Source organism: Grammomys surdaster, unplaced genomic scaffold (assembly GCF_004785775.1).
Source record: "Grammomys surdaster isolate TR1022 unplaced genomic scaffold, NIH_TR_1.0 126133, whole genome shotgun sequence".
Lineage (NCBI taxonomy): Eukaryota > Metazoa > Chordata > Mammalia > Rodentia > Muridae > Grammomys > Grammomys surdaster.
The window spans coordinates 67,826-91,299 of record NW_021620941.1 but is presented as its reverse complement, the minus strand read 5'-3'; the positions used below and the strand labels follow the sequence as shown (position 1 = coordinate 91,299).

Genomic DNA, 23,474 nt, shown 5'->3' with positions numbered 1-23,474 from the left:
TATCCTTAGGTTTGGTCTTCTCATTGTGTCCTGGATTTCCTGGATGTTTTGAGTTAGGAGTTTTTTGCATTTTGCATTTTCTTTGACAACTGTGTCAATATTTTCCACCGTATCTTCTGCATTTGAGATTCTCTCTTCTATCTCTTGTATTCGGTTGGTGATGCTTGAGTCTGTGACTCCTGATCTCTTTCTTAGGTTTTCTATCTCCATGGTTGTCTCCCTTTGAACTTTCTTTATTGTTTCTATTTCTAGTTTCAGATCCTGAATGTTTTTGTTTAATTCCTTCTTTGTGTTTTCTTCCATTTCTTTAAGGGATTTCTGTGATTCCTCTTTAAGGGCTTCTATCTGTTTACTTGTACTCTCCTGTATTTCTTTAAGGGAGTTACTTAATTCCTTCTTATAATCCTCTATCATCATCATGAGAAGTGATTTTAATTCTGAATCCTGCTTTTCAGGTGTGATGGGGTGTTCAGGGCTTGCTATATTGGGAGAACTGGGCACTGATGATGCCAAGAAACTTTGGTTTCCGTTGCTTATGTTCTTGCGCTTGCCTTTCGCCATCTGGTTAACTCTAGTGGTACCTGCCCTCACTGTGTAAAACTGGAGTCTGTATTTCCAGTTATCTTGCTTATTGCAGAGCTCCTCAGGGTCCAGAGGTCTCTGTGGTCTTATGCTCCTAATCTCCTGGGTGGAAGAACTCCTAGGACTCAGGCCACCTCTTGGATCTGGAAATCCTTCTGCTCTGAGTGCAGTGGGTCCTCGATGACTCAGGATTCAGTTTCAGCTGCTCTGAGTGCAGTGGCTCCAGCTGCTCTGAATGCAGTGGCTCCTGGATGACTCAGGATTCAGTTTCTCAACAGGACAGGAGCAGACCGACTCTGTGTCAGCTGCTCTGAGGGCAGTGGCTCCTGGATGACTCAGGATTCAGTTTCTCAACAGGACAGGAGCAGACCGACTCTGTGTCTGCTCCAGCCCAGAGGACCAGGCAGGGGCGGAAGGAAAGTGGAATTCCGGAGGGGCGGGGTTTGGGTAGCTGCTGTGCCCTGGATGTCCCTGGCTCCCCGATGTATCTCTGGGGCTTAGGGAGTGAGAAGGAGTTCTTACCAGCTGCTCTGAGTGCAGTGGCTCCTGGATGACTCAGGATTCAGTTTCTCAACAGGACAGGAGCAGACCGACTCTGTGTCTGCTCCAGCCCAGAGGACCAGGCAGGGGCGGAAAGCATAAACTGGTTTCTTATTGATATAGCTTGGGTGAGTTATGTGGGTAAGGGAACCAGGCCTACACATAATGTCCAGGAAAGTGAAGTATCAACCGTGTCTCTCCCCGTGACACACTTACCTGTCAGAAGCAGCCTGACACTGAGGGCTGGAAGGCAGACAGAATCTTCACTCCTTGTCCTTAGTGTTTGTAAAACATCACTTAAACTTTAAATTCTCACATTAAATAATGCAAATATGCAGACTTTTAAAATGGCTTCTCTGAAGATGACCATTTGGTCCTGGAGGCATAGGTGTCCCGCATCCCAGAAATGATAGCCCTGTGGTGTCCCTCACCTGTGACACTGTGATGCTGCATTTCTTGGCCAGCTCCTCTTTGGCTTCTTCACTGGGGTAGGGGTTGCTGAGGTGTGAGTAAAAATATTCATTCAAGATTTCCGTAGCCTGTTTGCTGAAGTTGCGCCTTTTCCGTCTACGACAAAAGCAGGGAGGAAAAGGTGAGTCACAAGTATAATCAGTGTCAGCCAAAGGGACAATTAACTAGGACCAGATAAAAGAAAGTGGGCGTCCACTGCTTCTCTATGAGAGCTATGTGAGACTCCAGGAAGCCTCTGACACGGCCTGGCCCTGTCTACGGTATTGCATCACTAAGAAGAGTGTAAGAATGTGAAGCACAATTCAGCTTATTCGTTATCCAAAAAAGGTTTATTCGAAACTTAATATATTCTAAGTGTTAAGTGAAGACACACAGGGAATGAAACAGACATGCTCTGGGGAACTTACAGGCACCTGCAGGTCAGAAAAAGGGTAGAAAGACATTAAATAAAAACACAGGCTGGGGCACAGTGGGGTGGGGTGGTGCACTCCTTTAATCCCAACACACAGGAGGGATAGGCAACATATCTCTGTGAGTTTGAAACTAACCTGGTCTACATAATGAGTTCAGGCCTGCCAAGGACTATATAGTCTAAACCTACCTGAATCCCCTCTCTCCACAAACCCCACAGAAATTAGTAGGTTTGCGGCACAGTCACCATACAAAGTATGAAGGAAAAGTGTGAGGTGGAATGACAGTGTGTAACAGGGACACAAGACACAGGCTACAAACTCAGGAAAGAACTCCTTGAGGAAATCAATCAGAGATCCAGAAATGGATAGGAGTTAGATGAAGAGGAGAGGTAAGCAGGTGTAGGCAGAGGAAATGACCCTGAGATACAAAACAACTTAGTTAGTCTAAAGGGGCTTGAAGAGGCTGGGGCTCAGAAAAAGTTAGGGAATGCAGGAGATGGTCTGAAGGGAAGGTGTGGTTGGGTCAGAGAAGCTGTGCACCTCACAAGCTAACTGAGCTTTTAGACTCAGTGCAACAGGAAGCTGTGGAAGCTTTAAGTTTTCCTGTTTTTTTTTTTTAATAATCATTTTACATTTGCTTATTTAATGTGTGTATACTCATCCGTGCAAGTATATGCATGATATGTGTATGGAGACATTCATGTGCTGTAGGACTTGGTTCTACCCTTCCACCAAGTAGGTTCCAGGACTCTAACTTATGCCGTTAAGCTCAGTATCAAGAATTTTGACTCATGGTACCTCCTCACTGGCCCCATATTTCATAAATTTTTATTTGTTTGTTTTTAAAGACAGGGTCTCATTATGGCTGGCCTAGAGCTTTCTATATAGACCTGGTTGGCTTCAAACTGCTGGCCTCTGATCCTGAGTGCTGAGACTATATGCTTGTGCCAGTTTCCATGTTTAATGGTCATTCTGACATGGAAGACGGTCGAAGTGGGCACAAAAGGAAATGCAGAGACTACTGAAGACCTGGCACCACTGGTTAAGCTGGAGTTGATGGTAACAAAGAACACAGTGAAAGCCACAGAAACAAGATTCAAGGTCCACTTAGAAGGCAGATACCATAGGAACTGTGCAAGAATGGCAGGGGTGAGGGGAGATAAGAAGAAAAAATAAACATCAAGAAAGATTTGTGGGATTTCCCCTTTAGACAACTGCCTGGACTTCAGTACAAGTTCTTCACAAAGGAACAAACAGGAATATATTTTGCTGTTTTAGATAGAGTGATGTGTGTGTAGCAAATATCAGAAAACTAAATATTTATTAACAACATATTTTGAGTAGCAAAAACATCGCTTATATTTGGTAGTTATTATTTCTGTTTTGAAGAATTCCAGCTTGAAAATGAACATCTGTCAGATTTCACTTTAGATTAGCTACTCTGTGACTGGAAAACGCCTTCCCTAGATAATTCTCTCAGCACTTGCTTCCAAATCATCTTAATGACTTTCTCAACTGTGATATTCTGCACTCAGAAAAGTAACTGTGTGTCCAGGCCTGCTGGTTACCACGACATCACTAACATGGCAGGTTGGGTACAACCAGGCCAGTACAGCACCAGTCAACGAAGTAATTAATGTAGGTTTGATCAAAGCATCACAGGTTTCTGTCCTGAACTTTCTTAATTTTAATAACTTTGGGAAGTTAAACCATTGGATTCTAGGGGTGATTAAGATGAAAAGGATTTGATGATGAAATGAGTAGAGGAAGAGGAGTAAGAAGGGTAGATGAAAAACCCACAGAGGATAATTCATATTTTGCAGGAATCACGTGTAGCCTGAAACTAAAGACTGAGGTCTGACCTCTACAGAGGCACCCCTACTGAATAGAGTGAGGGAAGTGGGGTAGGAATGGTCTAGAATTGATAACGAACATGTCAAACTGAAGGCATTCTCTATTGAGAGCACACAGGGATGACCTGCACATAAAAACCCACTTTTGCAGCTGTATGTGGAAACTTGAAGACAGTCATGCCAGGCCCCTCTGTTGGAAGAGAGCAATGAGCTGCCACTGAATGATAGCTACCTCAGATACCTAGCTGTCTGCTCTAATTCTCCTCATACCTCAAAGTTAGCCATTCCACTCAACTCTACTGCATCGCTACAACAAGGAGCCCAGCAACAAGGCCAGGGTTCATGGGAGGAAATGATAGGCAGGTATTTTTGGGGGCACTGGGAACAGTAAAGGAAAGAATGGAAAGAAATCTCTAGAAAGTAAAGTTTGACTCAAAATTTTTCTCAAGAGACCAGATTAAAATGGAATGTCAACTTAGCTCTGCATGAATTACAGCATGGGAGAAGCAGCCACACAAGTTTGTTCCAAATGCTTTACATGGTTTGTTTACAAGCTTGTCTGATTATCAAGAAAACATGAACATGGTCTTCTGGAAAGGCACACGGACCAAGGGCTTGCCTGTCTAGATAGGTGTGTAGGCCTGGAGCACAACAAGCTTGCTTCTTGGCACAGAGGGGTCACTTGGAGCCCAACACAAGCAAAAGACTGAAGTTCAGGGTCTGCGTTCACTGGAAGGCATGGGACAGAGGGTTGTCCTATGCTTTATTTATTCTTTAGGAAAGCATTCTATACACAATTTCCATTAAGCACATCCTTTTGGCTTTACTGCCCTGGGGTGCCACACTTTAGGCCATGTGCAATGTACATCAGTCTCAAGGCTGTGTGTCCCAGCACTACCCCTGGGACTAGGGACTGGGGGGCAGGCTTGAGTAGGGACACATTCCACTCCCAGATCTGCCATCCCCTCGTTCTAGCTCTGCTCATTCAAGGCAACAGCATACTGACTCTTTGTGGAAGAAAAAGAAATCATTTAGGTATCTATGTTATAAATGCAGTTATATAAAAACTAAACATGTTTGCAGATATTAACAGAAAAGCACTCACAGGGAAGAATATAAAGTGTTAGCACAGAGTCCCTGCAGATGTGCATTCTAAATATTGTTATTTTATTATTACTATTATTATTATTATTAGCTCAAATTTGATAAAACAAATTAACCATTGTTTCTAGATGCCACCTCCCAAACTCTGATATCAGCTGTTAGAAGTATCAGAAGAAGTAATCATTCATATGACCAGAATATTTTGTATGAAATTCTCAAAATATAAAAATATTATCAAATCAAACAAACAAAAACCATGGTGGATGGGGCTGGAGAAATGGCTCAGCGGATAACAGCACTTGCTGCTGGTTCAGAGGATACAGGTTCAGTTCCCAGCATCCATCAGACTCACAATCTTCCTAAACTCCAGCTCCAGAGGACCTGACACCCTCTTCAGGACTCCACAGACTGCATGCATATTAAAAGAAAAGCACCTGCCCCGAACACCAGGTCCAGGACACCCGAAGACCAAGTTCTCAGCACAAAGGAGATGTATTTGTCCTAGATAAGACAACGGACAGGGAATAAGAGACAAGGACAGGGGATAGAGGATGAGAGAAAGCAACAAGGGAGAGCAAGCAGGGGTATTTGTCCCAGAGGACAAAGGACTGCCTCTGGAGAGAGGAGACACACATGGCCTAGAGAAGAATGGCAGTTTATAAAGGTAAAGAGGAAAAACCCCATGTTAAGATGAGCTGATTAATTTTAATTGGGCATGTTAATTAGGTGAACATTGGGGGCTTTTGATTGCTGGACCTCAACATTTTGATAAGTGGACTTTGGTAATCAGTTTCAAAGGGCAGGAAGTAGCCAAATAAGAAAATAGACCTTGGTGGCTAGCATTAAGAATGTAATCTAACAGTTTTTAGCAAGGCAGGAAATAAGGAAGAAAGGCTAGCCACAGCCATGTTTATAAGCTGGCTAGAATCCCTTCATGTATACTGCACACACACACACACATATACACACACAAATAAATATATAAACCCCTTTAAAATTTGAAAATATATGCTCACATATATAAAACATATTCAGACATATGCATGTATACATAATAAAAAATAAAAGTAAAATCTTTTAAATAAGGCCTTTTAAAATTTAAGTTTATAAGAACTTTACTGTGCTAATGAAAGTGAGCTTTTATTACAATTTAAAAGACACCCTTTTTTTGAAAATAGTAGGACAAGTCACAGTCATTTATGAAAAAAAGTCACATTTTCAAATATAATTGTGTAGCATTTTTCCCTTGGTATATTTCTAATAAGGTATCTTTAAAAAGTAGGCATTCATGTGGACCATCAATCAATTAGGTTTTCTAATTAAAAACATATAAAGAAGATGATTGCTGTCATTTTAGCTTGCAAAGGCTCTGTGGCTTACAGTGGGGCTGGGGAGGGGGTATCATCTCAGGAAAAGCTGCTAGAAAACAGTAAAACCCACTCATTGCTGATAAGTAATCCACAGAAGATAAGTCAAAGGTCAAAAGATCAAGGATAGAATAGTTTCCCTCACTGTCCTACTCCAAGTCCCATAAAAACAAGACTTATCATCCTATTGCAATCACTGTGTCATCAAACAGAATACTATTGGATGGTATGTGTTTGCCTGCTTAGTATTTATGTCCTTGAGTAGAATGCAAGCTAAACTAGGTACATACATTTACTTGTCTGGTTAACTGTTATGTCCTACAGCAAAGTGAGTAGCTGATGAAGGAAGAAAGGAAGGGTTGGGGAGCAAGCTACAATGCAAACCAGTGAGAATAATTAAAATGTTCAAACACAAGATGGTCCAGGAGTGATGGTCCATGCCTTGAATGCCAGCACTGAGAGGCAGAGGCAGGCATATCTCTGTGAGTTCGAGGCCAGCCTGATCTACAAAGAAGGTTTCAGGCAGCCTGGCTACACAGAGAGACCATGTCTCAAAACAAATGAAAACACATTAAATCATTCACAATGCTTTTTTTTAAGGCCAAAATTGTTGAAATCTTTTATCCGCCCCCCTTCTAGTTTATGCATTTTCCAAACTTTGTGCAAAGGTCTTGGTATTTTAAAACCAGAAATAATAGTAAACTTAAAACTGTCAAGTACAGTGACATCTGCCTGTAATCCCAATGCCTTTGGAGTTTGAAGCACCTGAGATTCTATTTCAAAACAACCACTTTAAAAGGGGCTGAGGGTGTAGCTCACCGGAACAAAGCTTGCCTGTCATGTACAAGACCCCATGTTCCATCCTCAGTACAAAACAAAAAATTCAACACTGAAGATCTTCACAACAACAAAGAACAGGTCATACACAGAGAGCCTTAAACTCCAGAGAAAAGAGTATACTGCATCCCCCAAACCAGCAGGCTACCATAGTTTTAAGCAAAGCATCAGAGCACCACAGTGGTACTAAGGGCAAGATGATTAAAAATGACCTTCAGGGACTGAGCCTGTGGACAGACAGGCCTGCACAAGGGTCATATTAGCTTATGTACAGAAGGGTCAATGGAGACCACTAGTCCAAGAGAGGAAAGCAAAAAGCTAGTAAAAATGACACCCCTCCCCCAAAAGACTGAGAGTCTTGGTAACCAGTTCAGCAGGACTAGGGGTTCCAGAATTTAGCTTAATTAGGAAACAGTATAAAATTAGGTGAAAATGTCTCCTGCTTGAATCTTACACAGGTCTGGCATACCCTTAGTTTTCTACCTGGAAACAATGTCTCACCTATTTGTGTTAATATTGTGGGATCTATATGAAAATGATGGCTTCTATCAGAATCCACAGAGAGACAAAAACAAGATAAAAGAGAAATTCTTTTCCAAAGCTGGACTGACTCCTGGCTTGAGAAATGCCCCAGAGGCATCTTCACAGTCAGTCTGTACTAAGTCCTTGATAGCTCTTCTGTGTCATTCCCTAGGTCACCATAGACAATTCGCTACCACATCCAATCGGTTACCTCACTCCACACAGGGACACTAGCAGGCTTTCTCCCTTGGCCTGACAGAGACTAGTGTTTTATGGTAATGTGACCAACCAAGCAGAACTGTGTCTCTAGACTATCACTGCCACACGTGGTTTCAGACAGTAGACAGAAGCAGAGTAAATTCTTAGAGGAGCTGGCGAGATGGCGAGATGGCTCAGCAGCTGAGAGCAAAATACCTGGTTGCCAGTTCAAAGCACCCACATGGTGGCTTATGCCTTCTGACTGTCATGAGCTCTTGCACATTGGTACACAGACAGACTTGCAGGCAAAACACCCATCACAGAGAAAATAAAAATAATCTTTAAAAAATTATTTAAAACAAACCTTTATTAGTTTCATTAAAAACAACAAACAATAACACCACCAAACCAACACTGCCTTGGCATCAGAATGGAAAGGATGTAGTTAGTCCCAAAACTTTTAGCTACATTAAGCCACTCGTTTTCAGAGTCACTCAGTTGGCAGCTACCTAGTTATATTTCCAGGACAGGAAAAGGCTGCTTTGACACATGGGTTCCAAGAGATGGACCATCTGTCTAGTCACAGAAAGGAGCTCATATAGCCAAAGCAATGAAGACTCTAAGACCGGTCAGCCAGTTTCTCTGGAAACAACCTATGGGAAGTGAAGGGGGAACGCTGTGCAGACGACTCATGGCATCACATGATGCCATGGCATTCACATACCTGGCATCGAGGAACCTTGATCTTAAAATCATAACTGCTTCACACGTGCTTTGCTTGAGCTGCATCTGAATGGAGCTAAATTTCCGATGGATGATGCCCACCATCCTTTCGATCTCTTTCGGGGAAATGGGACGCGTTCTACTCTGTTCTCGGAGAAGGTTCATCACATGTGTTGTGAATTCATTACATGCCTGTAACGGGGGGAAAAATTACTCCTTAGGAAACTGAAGCTTTGTATTATCACACCCAGACATTCACCCTTCTGAATTTCTACCTCACTAGTGAGTAGGGAGAGTGTGAACTAAGAAACTGAGGAGGTACTGGTTATATGGTTAAAACAGCAAGATTTCTGAAACTGAATGGCCAGGCATGCAAGGGACCAGACCCTGACTCCCCTTCCCACCTGGCCCTGCTCCACTTACAGATGTTCCCCCTGGAATGCACTGGTGGCCATCTCCTATTGAGTGCATGCTCATGGCTAATACTAAATATTTTCTATTTTCTCCAGGGTGTTGTGTTTACTCAACAAATGTTTACTGCAGGATCATGAAGTTAACATTTTTCCAGAGTTGCCAAACGAGCAAGAGCTGGCCTTCAGAGATGAGATGCAATATTATTTATCACATAAGCCAGTGTAAAGGCCAATAGAAAGATGGGTAAGAAGTGTTCTGCTAATTCCAAAGGAGTAGTGGCCTCCAGAAGCTTCGTGGTAGAAGTGATGCTTCTGCTCTAAAGAGCAGAGGGGTTTTTGCAGATAAAGACAGGTCAGAAGATCACAAGCATAGCATCCTAGCGATATGATATGTTGAGTTCAGAGGCGCAATGACAGAGAGACCAGGAGGGGAAAGAACAGATTCCTGTTTTGTCTGGTAAATCCACTAGCACAGGGATTCTGGTCTGAGTAAGCACACAGCTCTTTAAAGCAAGCATTCTAATAATATCGGTTTGGTTATCTACCATGCAGGCCCCCATCAAACAAAACAGTTCTTCAGGGGAAAGGCACAGGAGACCAAGAATCCAAGCTGAGTCTGAAACATTTTAGCTAGCAACCCTCAGAGACCATCTCCTTTAGTTGCCCTACACGTACAGTGCTGTGGAAGTGGATCTGCACCGAATCCAGTACTTCCTCAGTGAATAAACAGCAGTCTGCACTCTGAATAAAGGGCGCCTGGCATCTTAAGGCTATAGGAAAACACATCTGCAGCTGTGATAATGTCCACCTCCCTCAACATTGCTCATTAGAGCAAGGTTTCTTAACTGCTCACCGAAGAGCTAACCTTGCTACTTATTCAAGCTTTCCTACACATGCTCTAAGAACTAACAGTAAGTCTTGCTCACATTTCATTTGAAGCATTTCCCAAATGTTTTAAATTGTGAGAACTTGTTCTTTGTGAGTAGTGACTGAGTTACAGGGTTCTTCAGAGTGAAGTTGTACAAGACACACTGCAGACAACCAATAAATACCTACAGGCTGATAGGCTTTTGTACTCAAGAGTGAGAGTAAGACTGGTTAACATCCATAAAACCAGCACCCTGCACCATAATCAGAGGCATCTAAACTGCAGCCCTGGGAGAGGCTTAGGATAAGACTGAGGAAGTTAAACAGTCTCTTCGGAAACTGTATGCACTTGTGTATTTCTAAGGAGAAGACTCCATGAATTTGGTTTGCTTCCTTTTTAGAATCAAAGATAGTTTATACATTTAAAAAGGCTAGTAATTATTATCCTAACAAATTTAGTAATTTCTAATAAACAGTAAAATATTAAGGATTTCTATAGATTAAAACTGTTTCTTAGGCTGGGCATGGTAGTGCATGCCTTTAATTTCAGCATTCAGAGGAGGCAGAGGCAGCTAGATCTCTGAGTTTGAAGTAGCCTGGTCAACAAAGTGAATTCCAGGCTAACTTGGGTTACAAAGAGAGGCACTGCCTCAAAAAGGAATAAAAAACAAACAAAATGGCTTGTTTATCTTTAAGAAAACCAAACTTTTAAAAAGTAAATTTAAGATTTCTCCGCTATATCATCAAGCTGGATTTACACCAAGCTGAAAGCAAGTGGCCATGTGGCCAAGAAAGGCATGTATATATTTTCTCATGTACTTTCCCTAAGGGGATGCTTTATAATGTTTCTAAATTGTATAATATGACAACCTCAGCCTCTAGTTTTCTCATAAGTAAAATGAAAAATGTTGAACTATTTCTCACAGGATTAGAAAATTCTATAGTCCCACAGAATGTTAACAGATGGTCCAAAGGTACAGTATGTTTGGAAAGTGATGAGCTAACTGAAGCTGTGAAATATATTTTTTGCAGGGCTCCTGGGGGTTTCTATGCCAACATATGTGCACACTAAATCCCCAAGGACAGCCTTTCTAACTTTACTCATGATTGGCCACAAGACTTCGTATCTTGGGAACAGGGCTTCCCAATAAAACATAGAGTGAACCACAGAGGTTTTTATTCTTTATAAGCCAACATTTAAAAAACTGGATAAAATTATTTTTTAATGATCTATCTTACTCAAACAATTCATAAATAACATTTCAAAACATAACCAATGCTTTAAAACTGTCATTGAAATACTTCATATCCTTTTCTCTTTCAATCTCAAGTTGAGATTAAGTTGGACTAGCTTAATTAACATCCTTCACTAGCTACCTGTGGCTAATGGGGCTGCACAGCACTAGACCATTTTGTGGAACCATGGGTTTAGTAATCCTTGACTTATCAGACAGATAGACAGACAGACAACAAAGAAATATCACAACCACACTGTCACATAAACACATAGGCCAGTCTCATTCAGGAACACTCTTAGTGAAAATTATAAATGGTCCATCTTATTACATCTCAGCCTTCAAGAATATCTAATACTCCCCATGACAAAGGGCAAGCATGCAGAAAGCACTTCTGTATATCAAAGAGTGACAAACTTGAGAAAACTCATTGTATGGTTAAAATCAAAAGTTTAGTTACTTTCCCCAGAATGCTATTTTTATATGAAAACAGATAAATTATTATTATTTAGAGTTGGATATTTGGGAAATGTTTTCTCAAAAATGAACCAAGTGAGCCAATCCATCATGTAGAACTAAACAGCTTACAGAATTTGTACCAATGATAAAATGTTAGTTTTCAAATGAAAATTTGGATTTCTGAAAACCTTGACAGTGTCCCTGAAGACTTTCTGATATTTAGTGTTGACATTAGGGGGTCTATTTTCATAGTGTATAATACTGATGTGTATTATACACACAAGATATCCCGAGCCAGTGAGCTAATACTTCCAAAATAATCAATGTACTATACTACAAGACTATGCATAGGGAAAATCTATTCAAACTACCAAGTAGACTAATGGACTCCCAAGGAATAGAGCACATGTTCATTCATACAATCTCAGATTACCTCCTGTCAGGTTTTGGTGGATCAAAGAGGATATCTACAGTTTCCTGAAAGGGCCACTGGTATCTAGCTATCTCTTCTCTTTCAATGTGTGAGCCCAGAAATCCCTTATAAACTTTTAACTGTATGACAACTGATTGATTAGGGGAGTGAATATATGAATAAGTCTCATCTCTATCATGCCTGAGATTAGTGTCTGCAAAAGGTAAAAGCAATGCTCTTCTCACAAATGTTTGAATGTTTTTTTGGTTGTTTTTTTTTTTTTAAGTCAGGGTCTTATTATCTTACCCTGGCATACCTGGAACTTCTTAAACCAGGCTGGCCTTGAACACACAGAGATCCAAATGCCTCTTCCTTCAAAATATTGGAATTAAAGATATAGGTCGTCACTATGCCCAGCTGAAGGTTTTTTTTTTAAAGTAAAATTTTAAAAATTAGGCTAACCTGTAATCACTTGCTGTTAATTTTTCAAATGATTAATGAAGACTTGAATTTTCCTATTATGATAAATGTTGATAGAATCTACCAAACAAAAGCTTTCACAGGGTGTGAGTCTTCAGAAGTTTTAAGAGTCTAAGTCCTGCAACTGCAAACTGAGAACTGTTTGGCTGGAGTATAAACAGAGTTCTAATGTCCTCACTGCATTCTGCAGATTTCTGTGAACCTACTTATACATTACGGTTGCAGGGCAATGTCACTGTAAGTAATTCAAGACATTATGAAAATGACTCCTGAAATATTAGTTCTCTTTGTTTTTGTCTGAATTTTACCTCTCCGGGATGGATATTTTCTTTGTGGTTCCTAACAGGCATCTAGAGGCTCACAGGAATAAAAGAAAAAGGTTAAAAGAAAAAAATTGCATTTAAAAACTCATAATTTCAGAAAACATTTACTGAATGTCTCACAACTTATTAAAGGAAGCCATCTATGAATGGAAATGCTGATGAGCATTTGGCATTAGCCCAGCACTCCCAGAACTCAGAGCTTTTCTTTAAGCCAGTAGTTCATACATGATTAATTAGAACATCTCATTTATGTGTGTGCACTTTAGCTCATTACTCTAAGTAAAATTCGTTAAGTATTTACATTTAGATAATTAAAATCTGGGTACACCCTTAAGAAAGATGCATACACTTTAGACAAAGTGATATTTTTTCCCTACACCACTGAAAGTAAATTACAGCCTCATTTTCGGCATCATCTGTACTGGCTTCAGAGGAAAGCACAGCAATGTCTCCTCATCTACTCTTTAAAAAGGTGTACTTTCATAAAAACAGATAACAGAGTGGGTGCTCAAATGTCTACAGAGCTGTTTGGAAAGTTCGCCCAAACAGATGTTGGTCCTGATGTTCACACTGCACTCACACGGCAGGACGTCCACGTACCTCCCTGCATCCAAGATGACATCACTAATACAGACACTTTTCATCATCTTAGTTTGCCAAGTGGAATTATCAGTTAAAAACTTGCTAGCAAATATTTCTAATATAAATGCAAATTTACCTTGATTAACTAGAATATTTAGGAAAAGGAGTTTTGATTTCTTGAACTTTCTGATAAGAATATTAGCAGAACCCCCTTTTTCTTTCAATCCAGACACTAAAAACTAGGATGAATTTCTGTGTTTTAAAACATACACTATATTGATGCAATTTACATAAATCATGAAAAGTTTCATCTGATAAAATATTTTAGTCAATCTTCCATATAAGTTCTTTTCCTCACCATTTACTCCTTTCTCTTTAGAAAACAGAAACCAACGGATAATCTAGGATTTAAAATATTTAGATTCTAGATAATATTCTGGTGATATTTTTAGCTAGTAAAACTGTCTCCTTGATATCCAAATATATTTGATTTAATATGCAAAACTAAAGTCTTCAGTGGTTCTTAAAATTTTTTTGATGGTGACTTTTTCAGTTGAAATTGCTTTCTATTCTTTTAAATTCAGATAATTGAATGTAAAACTGTAAAATCAGACAGAGGATAGATTTTAAAGAAAAAATTTTTTAAAAGTTTGGTGATCAATTCTAAAACCTGAGTCAGTTTTTGCAACTATCTACATAAGACTAGTGTTGGCAACTCTCATAACTCTCATTCTAAACCTTCTTTTGATGGAAAGAATAACTCTCTCTTAGGTAGGCGTCCTGTCAAGTGATTTGCATGCTTATAGTCCTAGTTACTTCCAAATTGAAGAGTCACTGAACCCAGGAATTTGGGCCCAGCCTCAAGAGCACAGTGAGACAAACAGTAGTTGCCCTGACTTCAACTATTCAGTTTCTAAATGCTTTGATCACCTCATATGACCCTACTCTAGTTAAATTTTCATATTCGTTGAATGCTTATTAAATCTATAAATTCTTATTTGAGGATAAAAGTTAACATTTAAAAATCTTGTATAAGCCAGCTGGAAGGGGATCAATATACAGCCAACCAACCAGTAACTTACTTAGAGAAAAAGAGAGGAATATGCAAATATTCCTTCCAAGCAAGAAAAACCTTGGCATGAAAGCTAGTGGGTAAAACTTGGCTGCATACACTGGTGTATGCCTGTAATCTCAGCTGCTCAGAAGGCTGAAGCCAGAGGATCACACAAGTTCAAAGCCAGCCTGGGGAGCTCAGCTAAATCCTGTCTTGATACAAAGTCACAGGGGCTAGCGTAGAACACTTGTTCAGCACATCTGAGACCTTAAAATAAAGCACTTCCCCTGAAGCCATAGGTGAAAAGAGCCTAGCTAGAGAGATCAAAATGTAAAATTTGCACCAGCTAGTGCCCTTCGTTTATCTACATAGCTATTAGGGAAGGCAAAATGGAACAAGGCATTTGTGGTAACACAGCAATATATCAGCATCTTTTTTGCCACTACCACAAATTGAACGTAGGACCACATACCAGCTGAAGGGATCCTCCACTGAGCTATATCTTCAAGTGGTAACATCAGCATGCTTAACCTGATAAAATTCCTTTGAAAGCAAAGGTGATTTTTGCCAGCAAATTTCAGTATATAATGTAGGGATACTCCAAAATCACAAACATAGCCTTTACTTTGGCTTAAATTCTTCCACCCTCCATTCCCAAGGAGTCCCAAGTTCTCTGTAGCCTTTTGAGATTGTATACAGTACCTGGATTTGAGTGCATTCAGAGTTTTGTCTGGTTCTAGTGCTTTAGTGGACTTGGGATGAATTCAAGGAGCAGGTTTCTAGTCACTTAAGAAAGGTTGGGAACCTTACAATATTTTTGCCTCCAGCAAAAATGTATTTCAATATAATTATAGTAGATAGCTTTCAATGTGTCATCTCTATTATAGCAGCTGTAAATTACAGCATGAATTGCCTGTATACAAGCATTTCTTCTGCTACAAGCAGAGTGGGAGAGCTGCATCGAGCATGATATATCTTTTCCTCTTCAACTGAGGACAAACACTGAGGTCAAATCTCATTTGCAAAACCAGTGTGTCCCTTCTCTTTTGGTAGCAAGGTAGAGAAACCAAGAAAGCACAGCTCGTCTGAGAGCTTCAGTTCTTAAAAACAAGACTCATTAGTACCCGTGGCTTCTGTTCATTCAGAATTCATCTATTCTAACATCGGGCCTCTAGTCATAGGTACATATTTGAAAAATACAGTAAAGACATTTTCTAAGAATTGTAACTAGTCAAGAAGATGGAGGCTTGTCTCTCAACAAAAAGAAAGAAATAAACTCAAGATGAAGTATTGCAAGGTGTTTGCTGAAAGCCTTGGGAAACTATCATATCCCAGGTAGGTGTCAGATCAACGGGACCAAAGTAGAATAGTATTGTTTTCTGTTGGATGATGGTAATATTAAAAAACCCTCACTGTAATGCACAACCAGTATGTAATATTTCAAAAACCCTTATAATTGAATTTGGATGATTATCCCAAAAATCATTAAATTTCCAAATCTATGAAATAGAGATGTATGATCAAAGAACATTTTCTGGAGGGGAAAGAATAGAATTCTACAGACAATCCATCCCTAATATGTAAAGTTGAAACTTGTAGCTTAGATGTGATTTTGTTCCTGCTGTAGCTTGCTCAGCTGTGACTGTGGCTGCATCTGTAATGTGTAAGGTTCTTTAATTTACTACAGTGGTGATGTTTGTTAATTTTATGGCAATCTAAATCTGAGCAGGCTTCAGATACATTTTCATTACAGCTTTATTGCAAAACACAGCAGAGTAAATACCGCTTAAGATTCTGGTGTAGCTTATTTCTTTGGGACTCAGACTCTGCTTTGATGCACAAGACCTTCCTAGTTCTTGATAAACGTTCTGTCATTTGGCATTCCCAAGATCACTTTTAAGAAGAAAATATGATTTTGGAAAGTCTTTAAGATACTTGTTTTCATCTGTTTTTGTTCCCATTTCAAACACAAACCAACATGGGCCAATCCTTGGATGCCTGACTATGATGGCCTGCATTATTCCCAGCTCTTTGTGTGACAATGAAACTCAATAGACAATGTTGGCCTATGATCAGAAACTGATCTGATGCTTGATTCTGACACTGATGTGTGACCCTAGACAATCAACTCATCTAGAGAATGGAAATACAATACAATCTGTTTTAGAGATGTTTCTCTTTCCCCTCACTCAACTCTATTTAGCCATTCAAGTAACCATAGCCCCTTGTTCTTGTGTCCAAACAAAGGGAAATCTCTTCCTGTAAAATAGTGCTGGCAGAAACACTGTGCTAAAGCTGTCCAAAGAAAATGCAAGAGGTAAAACACCACTACTTCATCTGTAAGCAGTTGAGACTACAGGATGCAGTTTGTAAACTACAGTCCTGCTAAGTCTACAAACACTTTATCATCATCTGTCTGTTCATAGTGTTGCATGGATCCCACACATCTCTATATGTGTCTTTTTGACATGTTAAAAATGAGAAAGGAAATATTCATTGAAATATTTATGAAGCCACTAACTATATCCAAAAATAAATCCATTATAACATTTAAATTTGATATTTCTCAATTTTCTATTTAATTCAAATATAATCTTTTAGTCCATGTAGAACTTGTATATAATGTGCATTTTTAAGGCAAAATGTATGCACACACACACACACAAACACACACATATACACCCTAGTGAATTGATTCTGGTATGAGTTGACACTGAAGTTATAAAGTCTCTTGGAAAATTGTTAGGACATTTCTAAGATAAGAATGCTTTTGTCCTTGCCTTCCACTGATGCCAGCTTCACCCAGCTTCTAACAGGGCCATCTAGGTGAAGTAGTTAGTCTGGTGCAAAGAAAGAATACTGTGACAGGGACAGTCAGGACCGACCAGAACTGTGACGCCACTTGGCCCCAATATACACGTTTCTATGCAAGGTGACTAGTGGTAGTTGCCTGGAAAATATGCATAGATCTATTTAGCATAAAGTTATACAATTAGGATTATACTACAAATTAGAACCATTTTCTAGTGTTTATGCTCAGGGCAACATTTCAACCATGAGTTATTTTGTTTATTCTCAATTATTCACGTCAAGTCAGAAAGCTGGATTTTTTTCATACACATACACAATAATTTTTCCAAAGTTCTTATCCAAACATTCTCTTCCAAAAAGTATCCTTGCAAATGAAACATACTTTTGAATACCATAAAGTTCTGCCCAGAAAATAGAAGATTTTGTAGCATTAATTTGCATTTCATTTTAATATACACTATATGTATTTTTATACTCTTCCTTAAAATGCTCACCTCTAGGATAAAGATGTAACATTTGTTTGATACTATCATTCTCAGAATGTAAGAAAGGTAAGGATGGGGGCCAACATATACAATTGAAATTGTTCAGAGAACTATCATAAATCAGTACAAAAACCAGAGTGGTTTCCAGGGATCAATAGAGTAGGAGGGAAGAGGGGAAGGGGAGAAAATAGAAGAAGGGGGGGGGAGGCAGAGACAGAAAGAACATGAAACGAGGATTGTTAGGGCAGTGGGCATGCTCTCTGGTGTTGTAAGCTTATGCATCTGTCCAAGTGCATAGACTTCGTGAGACCAAGAGAGGTCCATAACAGAATATGGACCCTGGGTGCTGATGTGTCAGTGGTGGTTCGTGAGCTGTAACAAAGAGACCTCTCTAGCAGGCAGTGTTGCTAAGTAAGCCATGCATATGTGAGAGCAGGGGAGACATCTGTGAAATAATACTGCTATGATCCTAAAACTGCTCTTAGACTTTTTTCTTTAAGGAAAAGAAAAGTCATCAGGAACACCTCTCCACCCCACAAATATACAGAATTTCCACTAAAGTGTATGGGGCATTATGAATAACTGCCAACATATAGTATTTATGGGTGAAATTATACAAAAAAGTGAAGGGGAAAGACAGTTGAGATTGGCGGGACGCTAACTGCTTATCTGGGCAACAACTCTCTGGTATCACCTGCATGAAGTCCTGTTGTTGTATGTGAGACAGTGGTCTAACTTTGCTGTTCAGCTGGGCTTAAATTCCTGGTCAGAAGCAATTGTCTTGCCTCAGCTTCCCCAGTTGCAGAGACTAGAGACAAGCAACTACACCAGCTTATTGTTTTGACCCCCATATATGGCAAATTTACAGGATTCAACCTAACATTATAGTGGATCTTCTAAAAGACCTTTCAAATGAGAATCCAGGTTGACTGAGAAGTCCTTAATCTAAGGATTTTAGCTTTAAATCACTAACTTAAATATGTTGAAATTGACTGCCGACATTTTATTATGTTACACTGATTCCGGGAACCACTTATTTAGAGTAAAATTGGCAATGTGACTTCCTGTTGTTGGCACATAATACAATAACATAGCTTAAACTCAGATATTTGAGGCTCAATGAAGTATGGCTGGTAAATTTGCTGAGATTTTTAATCTTTATTCTTTGTGATCAGGGGTTTAGCACACAATGTCTGGTCTGCCCTGTCCTGTTACAATCACAATTAAGCAGGAGACCTCATCCTCAGATGATCTCAGAAACTCCTTCCACATAGCCTAGCATGGTCCATAGAGTTAATTCCTACGAGGATCCTAGAACTCAGTGTACAACATCAAAAGCTCACCAAGCAAGAATGCTTCCCTTTTTACAAGCTGCTAAGGCTTATGAACAAAGCCAGTGCCTAGGTCCAATTCTACAGAGTTCTTCAGGGCACCAAATGAGGGGTTAGCAAGAAGGAAGGGCTTACAGGTGTGGTGGTTAGTTATGAATGTGAGGAATGAGGGAAACTGAGACAAAGGGATAGAGGGTTAGCTTTGCCCCGAAAGCTCAAAGCATTTTCGTTTCACGGCTCCCACAACTCCCTTGGTTTTGTACGGACATCATCGTGGCTTCTTTTCGTCTATGTGTTAACACCTACCCCTTATGGCCCTCAGAATTGGTTAGTACGGTCTAGTAGAAGAGCAATAGAGGGTTTGTGCAGGACTGAGAGTGGCGGCTGCTGACCTGTTCATATTTCTCCAGTTCTGTGTGATAGATTTGTCTGATCTGGGTCAATTTGGCTCTGTAATCTGAGTGTTCAATAGAGTTATCTGAAGAACCTCCAGAGGCTGCCGCGGCTGCAGCTGCTGCCGCCGATCCCCCACCTTTCTCAGGACCTGAAACCCCTTCTGCCAAAAGCATATTGTCCAGTCTCATTAGCTGGGGGTCGGGAGGGTCTTCCTCCTGGGCTCCTCTGATGCTGAGACCTTCAAGGAAAGAGAAAGACAGAAGAAGCGAGAGACAGAGGACAAACAGTGTGAGTATTTTGTTTATTTGAGAAAATGATCAAACAACATCAGTGTACTACATTCATGCTGAAGCTTCACTGCTCACATTTAATGAACAAGCTGGACCATAAGAACTGTTTTCAAAACACATTTACACGCATCCTAATGCTCCTAACACACCCCTTCGTGATGGCGCTCCAACTTGGACTCGTTAAGGTAAATCTGATTTCTTAGAATATTCTGATTATCTAAATTTCAGATTTAAATGATTTATGCATAAAGTAGGAAGGAGTTCCTAAAAAGAAGAAAACAATGCAGAGACATGCAATCATCAAACTGTGCTTAATCTGCCTCTCTGTAAGTCAAAGAAACAGAATTGAAAATTCTCATAAAATAACTTTAAATTACAAGCTGTTTTAAAAATTTGGAAATAATCAGGACTAGATGGCTTCCTATCGCGCAATCTCAAAAACAAGGTACATTCAATATGAAGTGATTAACTAGACTTAACTAGATATTAAAACGGCATTGTTAGGCACATGCCGACTGACTACACAAAGACACCAAATACAGTTTAAAATGCGCCCCTGACACAGCAATTGAGTACTGGGCACAGTAGCCTCAATCTCATTCTGCTTTTAAATCAAGAACCTCCAAGTGATGCCAGTCAGCAACCTCTTCTGAGCACTATAGATCACAGCTGACAATTCATAGGTTTAATCAGGTCACACAGGCTTTCTGCCAACATGTTTTCAACAACACAGAAGACAAAGTTTTAAAATAATTATCATGGTATAAAAAGCACTGGAGTCATGACAGCTCAAAATCAGCATTTTCATTAATGTGTAACACAATCTAAACTATCCCAGCCCAATTAACCTCTGTAAATCTGTTCAGAAGCAGGTTCCCCGCACTAGTTACAAGCCGTGGGGAGGGGAAGTTGGCATCTTACATGTTTGCATTTGGATTCTGCCTCTTGCTCACGTGCCTGTTGTTTATCCACAGTAGCATACACTCTGTGTCTGGTGTAACTTACATGACAGTAACATCTATAAGCTGCCAAGTACTCAACTGATCACCAGCTCAGAGATTTCATATGCTAACCTACATGTACCATCAATTCTTTTACGAACAGACTTCATCCACAGACGCCCTGAATTATACTCACAGCGTGACAGAGCTCTTGGTTGCTTTAGCTCAAATATACAACTTTGATTTCCTCCCTGCCCCCAAACATTTTAAAGCTGTCACTTTTGCTTAAAAAAATTTTCAACTGAATAATACAACTAAGTCACCATAATTTAAAATTATCAGTCGCCTGTTCAGAGACAAATAAGATCTGAAAATTATAACATATGAAGGCAATAAATTCATTTAGGGAAACTAAAAGTTAGATAACTTTTTAAGCTAAAAATCTCTAGAAACATGTTATTGCTGATAGCAAGGAAGACAAACACGGATTTGCTAGTTACTAGGGGACTAGAAAGAACTGCCTCATGGTGTTCTAGAACTGCTCCATATTGGCTAAGTTTGTGTTTTCTACTTAGCATCTTTCGTTTCTTCCTTCTAAAACTCTAAACTGTCTTAAGACCTTGTGACTGGGACCTACTCCTGGCTTACACACCTCGTTCTTCGTGCCTTGGTGTAATTGAGCTCACTGGGTGACTTCCTCTTGCACATCCAGTTCTGTTTAATTTTAAATCAAGTTAGGCTCTTTATATTTATCTGTTTTAAGTCAAATTTTCTCACATTTTTTTGTGGGGCGTATTTCTCCTCTTTATTTCTAGATAATTATATGTCTTCTGAAAAGCAGGGGAATTTTCTCTGTTGGTGAGTGATAGAGTCTCCCTATGTAGCACAAGACTGATCCCCTTGCCTCTTCCTTTCTGAGGCTGGGATTACCTACAGGTGTGAGCCACCATACTTGGCTGCAAATGTGTATATTTTTAAAAATATGATTTACAGTTTCTAATTTCCCCTTTCTATTTAAGCACACTGATCTTTTCCTCATGGCACGTGGTAAGGTCCTTTAACAGTACATCAATAGCCAGAGCCAAAATTATTACACTTCTTTGAGTTCCCTGCACAGTGTGGCAGACAGGAGTAGATGCTCACTGACCAATACACCAGAGAAACAGACCATGAGGGAGAGGAAAAGCCAACAGGACTACAACAGGCATGAAGTGACTAGGTACCTGTGGCAATCTAATAACACTTAATATTATATATGGACTACCACCCTGTGCTACTAAGAGGCTCAGTAGCAGTGGACATAAGGAAATGTGTAAGTACATATTGTAACAGCTCTAATACTTTCTATGATACCTGCTTTCTAAAACCATAAGTAAATCAACATGTGTTTGCCTCAAGAACAAGAAAACTGTCTTAACAAAATCCTTCTGTGTTTACTTTCTAAGTGTTGTGCATCAAATCCCATGAGAAAAATTGTTTCTTAACAGAAACTTCAAACTCCATCAATAAAATGGACTGAAGAGCATTGTGCAATTAGGCAGCACTGAGAAGGCTGTTTATCAATAATAAAGTTATTTTCAAAACTCCAGTTTGAAAAGTGAATATATTTTCCCTATTAAGCAAAATAACAATTATGGGATGCCTAAATAGTAATACTTGATTCATAAAGTTACTTTCCGTTTGAATACTTCTATTTGTTTCTTTACTTAAGTCATTGTCTGATATCTCAGCCTTCCTACCTCTCTATCATTACTACTAGGCCCTCTAACCTCCCTAGGGTACACATGGCTTCCAGTCACAACATCCACTCCTCTGGGCACCTATAAACATTTTTAGGGACCTAGATTTGCAAAGGCCAGAATGAATGGCATCAGCTCATGGCATCAAAAGGTCCTGGTACCTTCCCACTGAAACTTGGTGAAAAAACAATTTAAAATTTTCAATTCAAAATGTGTATATTCTGGAGCACAATAGGTTTATAAAATTTAACATCAAGGCTTTTGGTTATCACAGCATATTATTAAGTTTTGTTTTGTTTTGTTAGAGGCAAAAACAAAACAAAATCTCAGAACTCCACTTCCAGTCTACTTATAGCCATGCCATTCATTTCAGTATCCACAAGATCCAGACAAATCATACAAACACAGTAAAACATTGTTTAACAATGAACTTGGCTTTGTTATAAGCCCACAATTTTTGCATATCTTTCAGCAAATCCTAATTAGCTGTCTTTCAACATTCTGTGCACCTGCCCCACAGATAATGGGGGAGAGCATCTGCATAGACAACTGCATCTGAGGGCAATAAATAAATTACGGGTCAAAATTATTATAAAGCTTTCTCCGAATACACACACACCCTTCACAATACTAAGCTGCAGATGTGAAAAGTACCTACAGCCCACTCAAATAGTATGATTATGGGGCTGTTTCAGTTCAATAATCTGACTGTAATTCAGGCATTTTCAACAGCTCATTAAGGGTTCATTAATATATAGGCGAGCTTTTGAATTATAAATAAGCAGATTAGGAATCTGCATTGGCTGGACTGTGCAGTGCTAGCCTCCTGCCATACAACACAATCCACAACAAAGCTTGACCTGAGAGGAGGAGGTACAAACTTGGGTCACTAAGCTTTGTGGCTCTGTCTTCAAGAATCAAAGCCACTAGGCTACAAGTAAGCTCAGTCTGTCCAGGGCCAGAGTGGCTTCAGATCACAGCAACTGTAGATATGTCATTCACATGTCAGGAATCACACTAAGGTCCAGCCCTACAGCATCTCCATC

The 23,474-nt window shown here is 39.7% G+C and overlaps 1 protein-coding gene across 1 annotated transcript in view; it reads right to left on the bottom strand.

Annotated features, from left to right (window-relative positions):
• Positions 1-23,474, bottom strand: part of Pbx3 (PBX homeobox 3) — a 58,058-nt gene that overhangs the window by 33,368 nt on the left and 1,216 nt on the right. The window contains exons 2-4 of the mRNA XM_028757127.1: positions 19,455-19,696; positions 8,612-8,802; positions 1,554-1,689 (exon numbers count right to left, since the gene is read on the bottom strand). Coding sequence (XP_028612960.1) covers positions 1,554-1,689; positions 8,612-8,802; positions 19,455-19,696 — 569 coding nt within the window. The remainder of the gene's footprint in view (positions 1-1,553; positions 1,690-8,611; positions 8,803-19,454; positions 19,697-23,474) is intronic.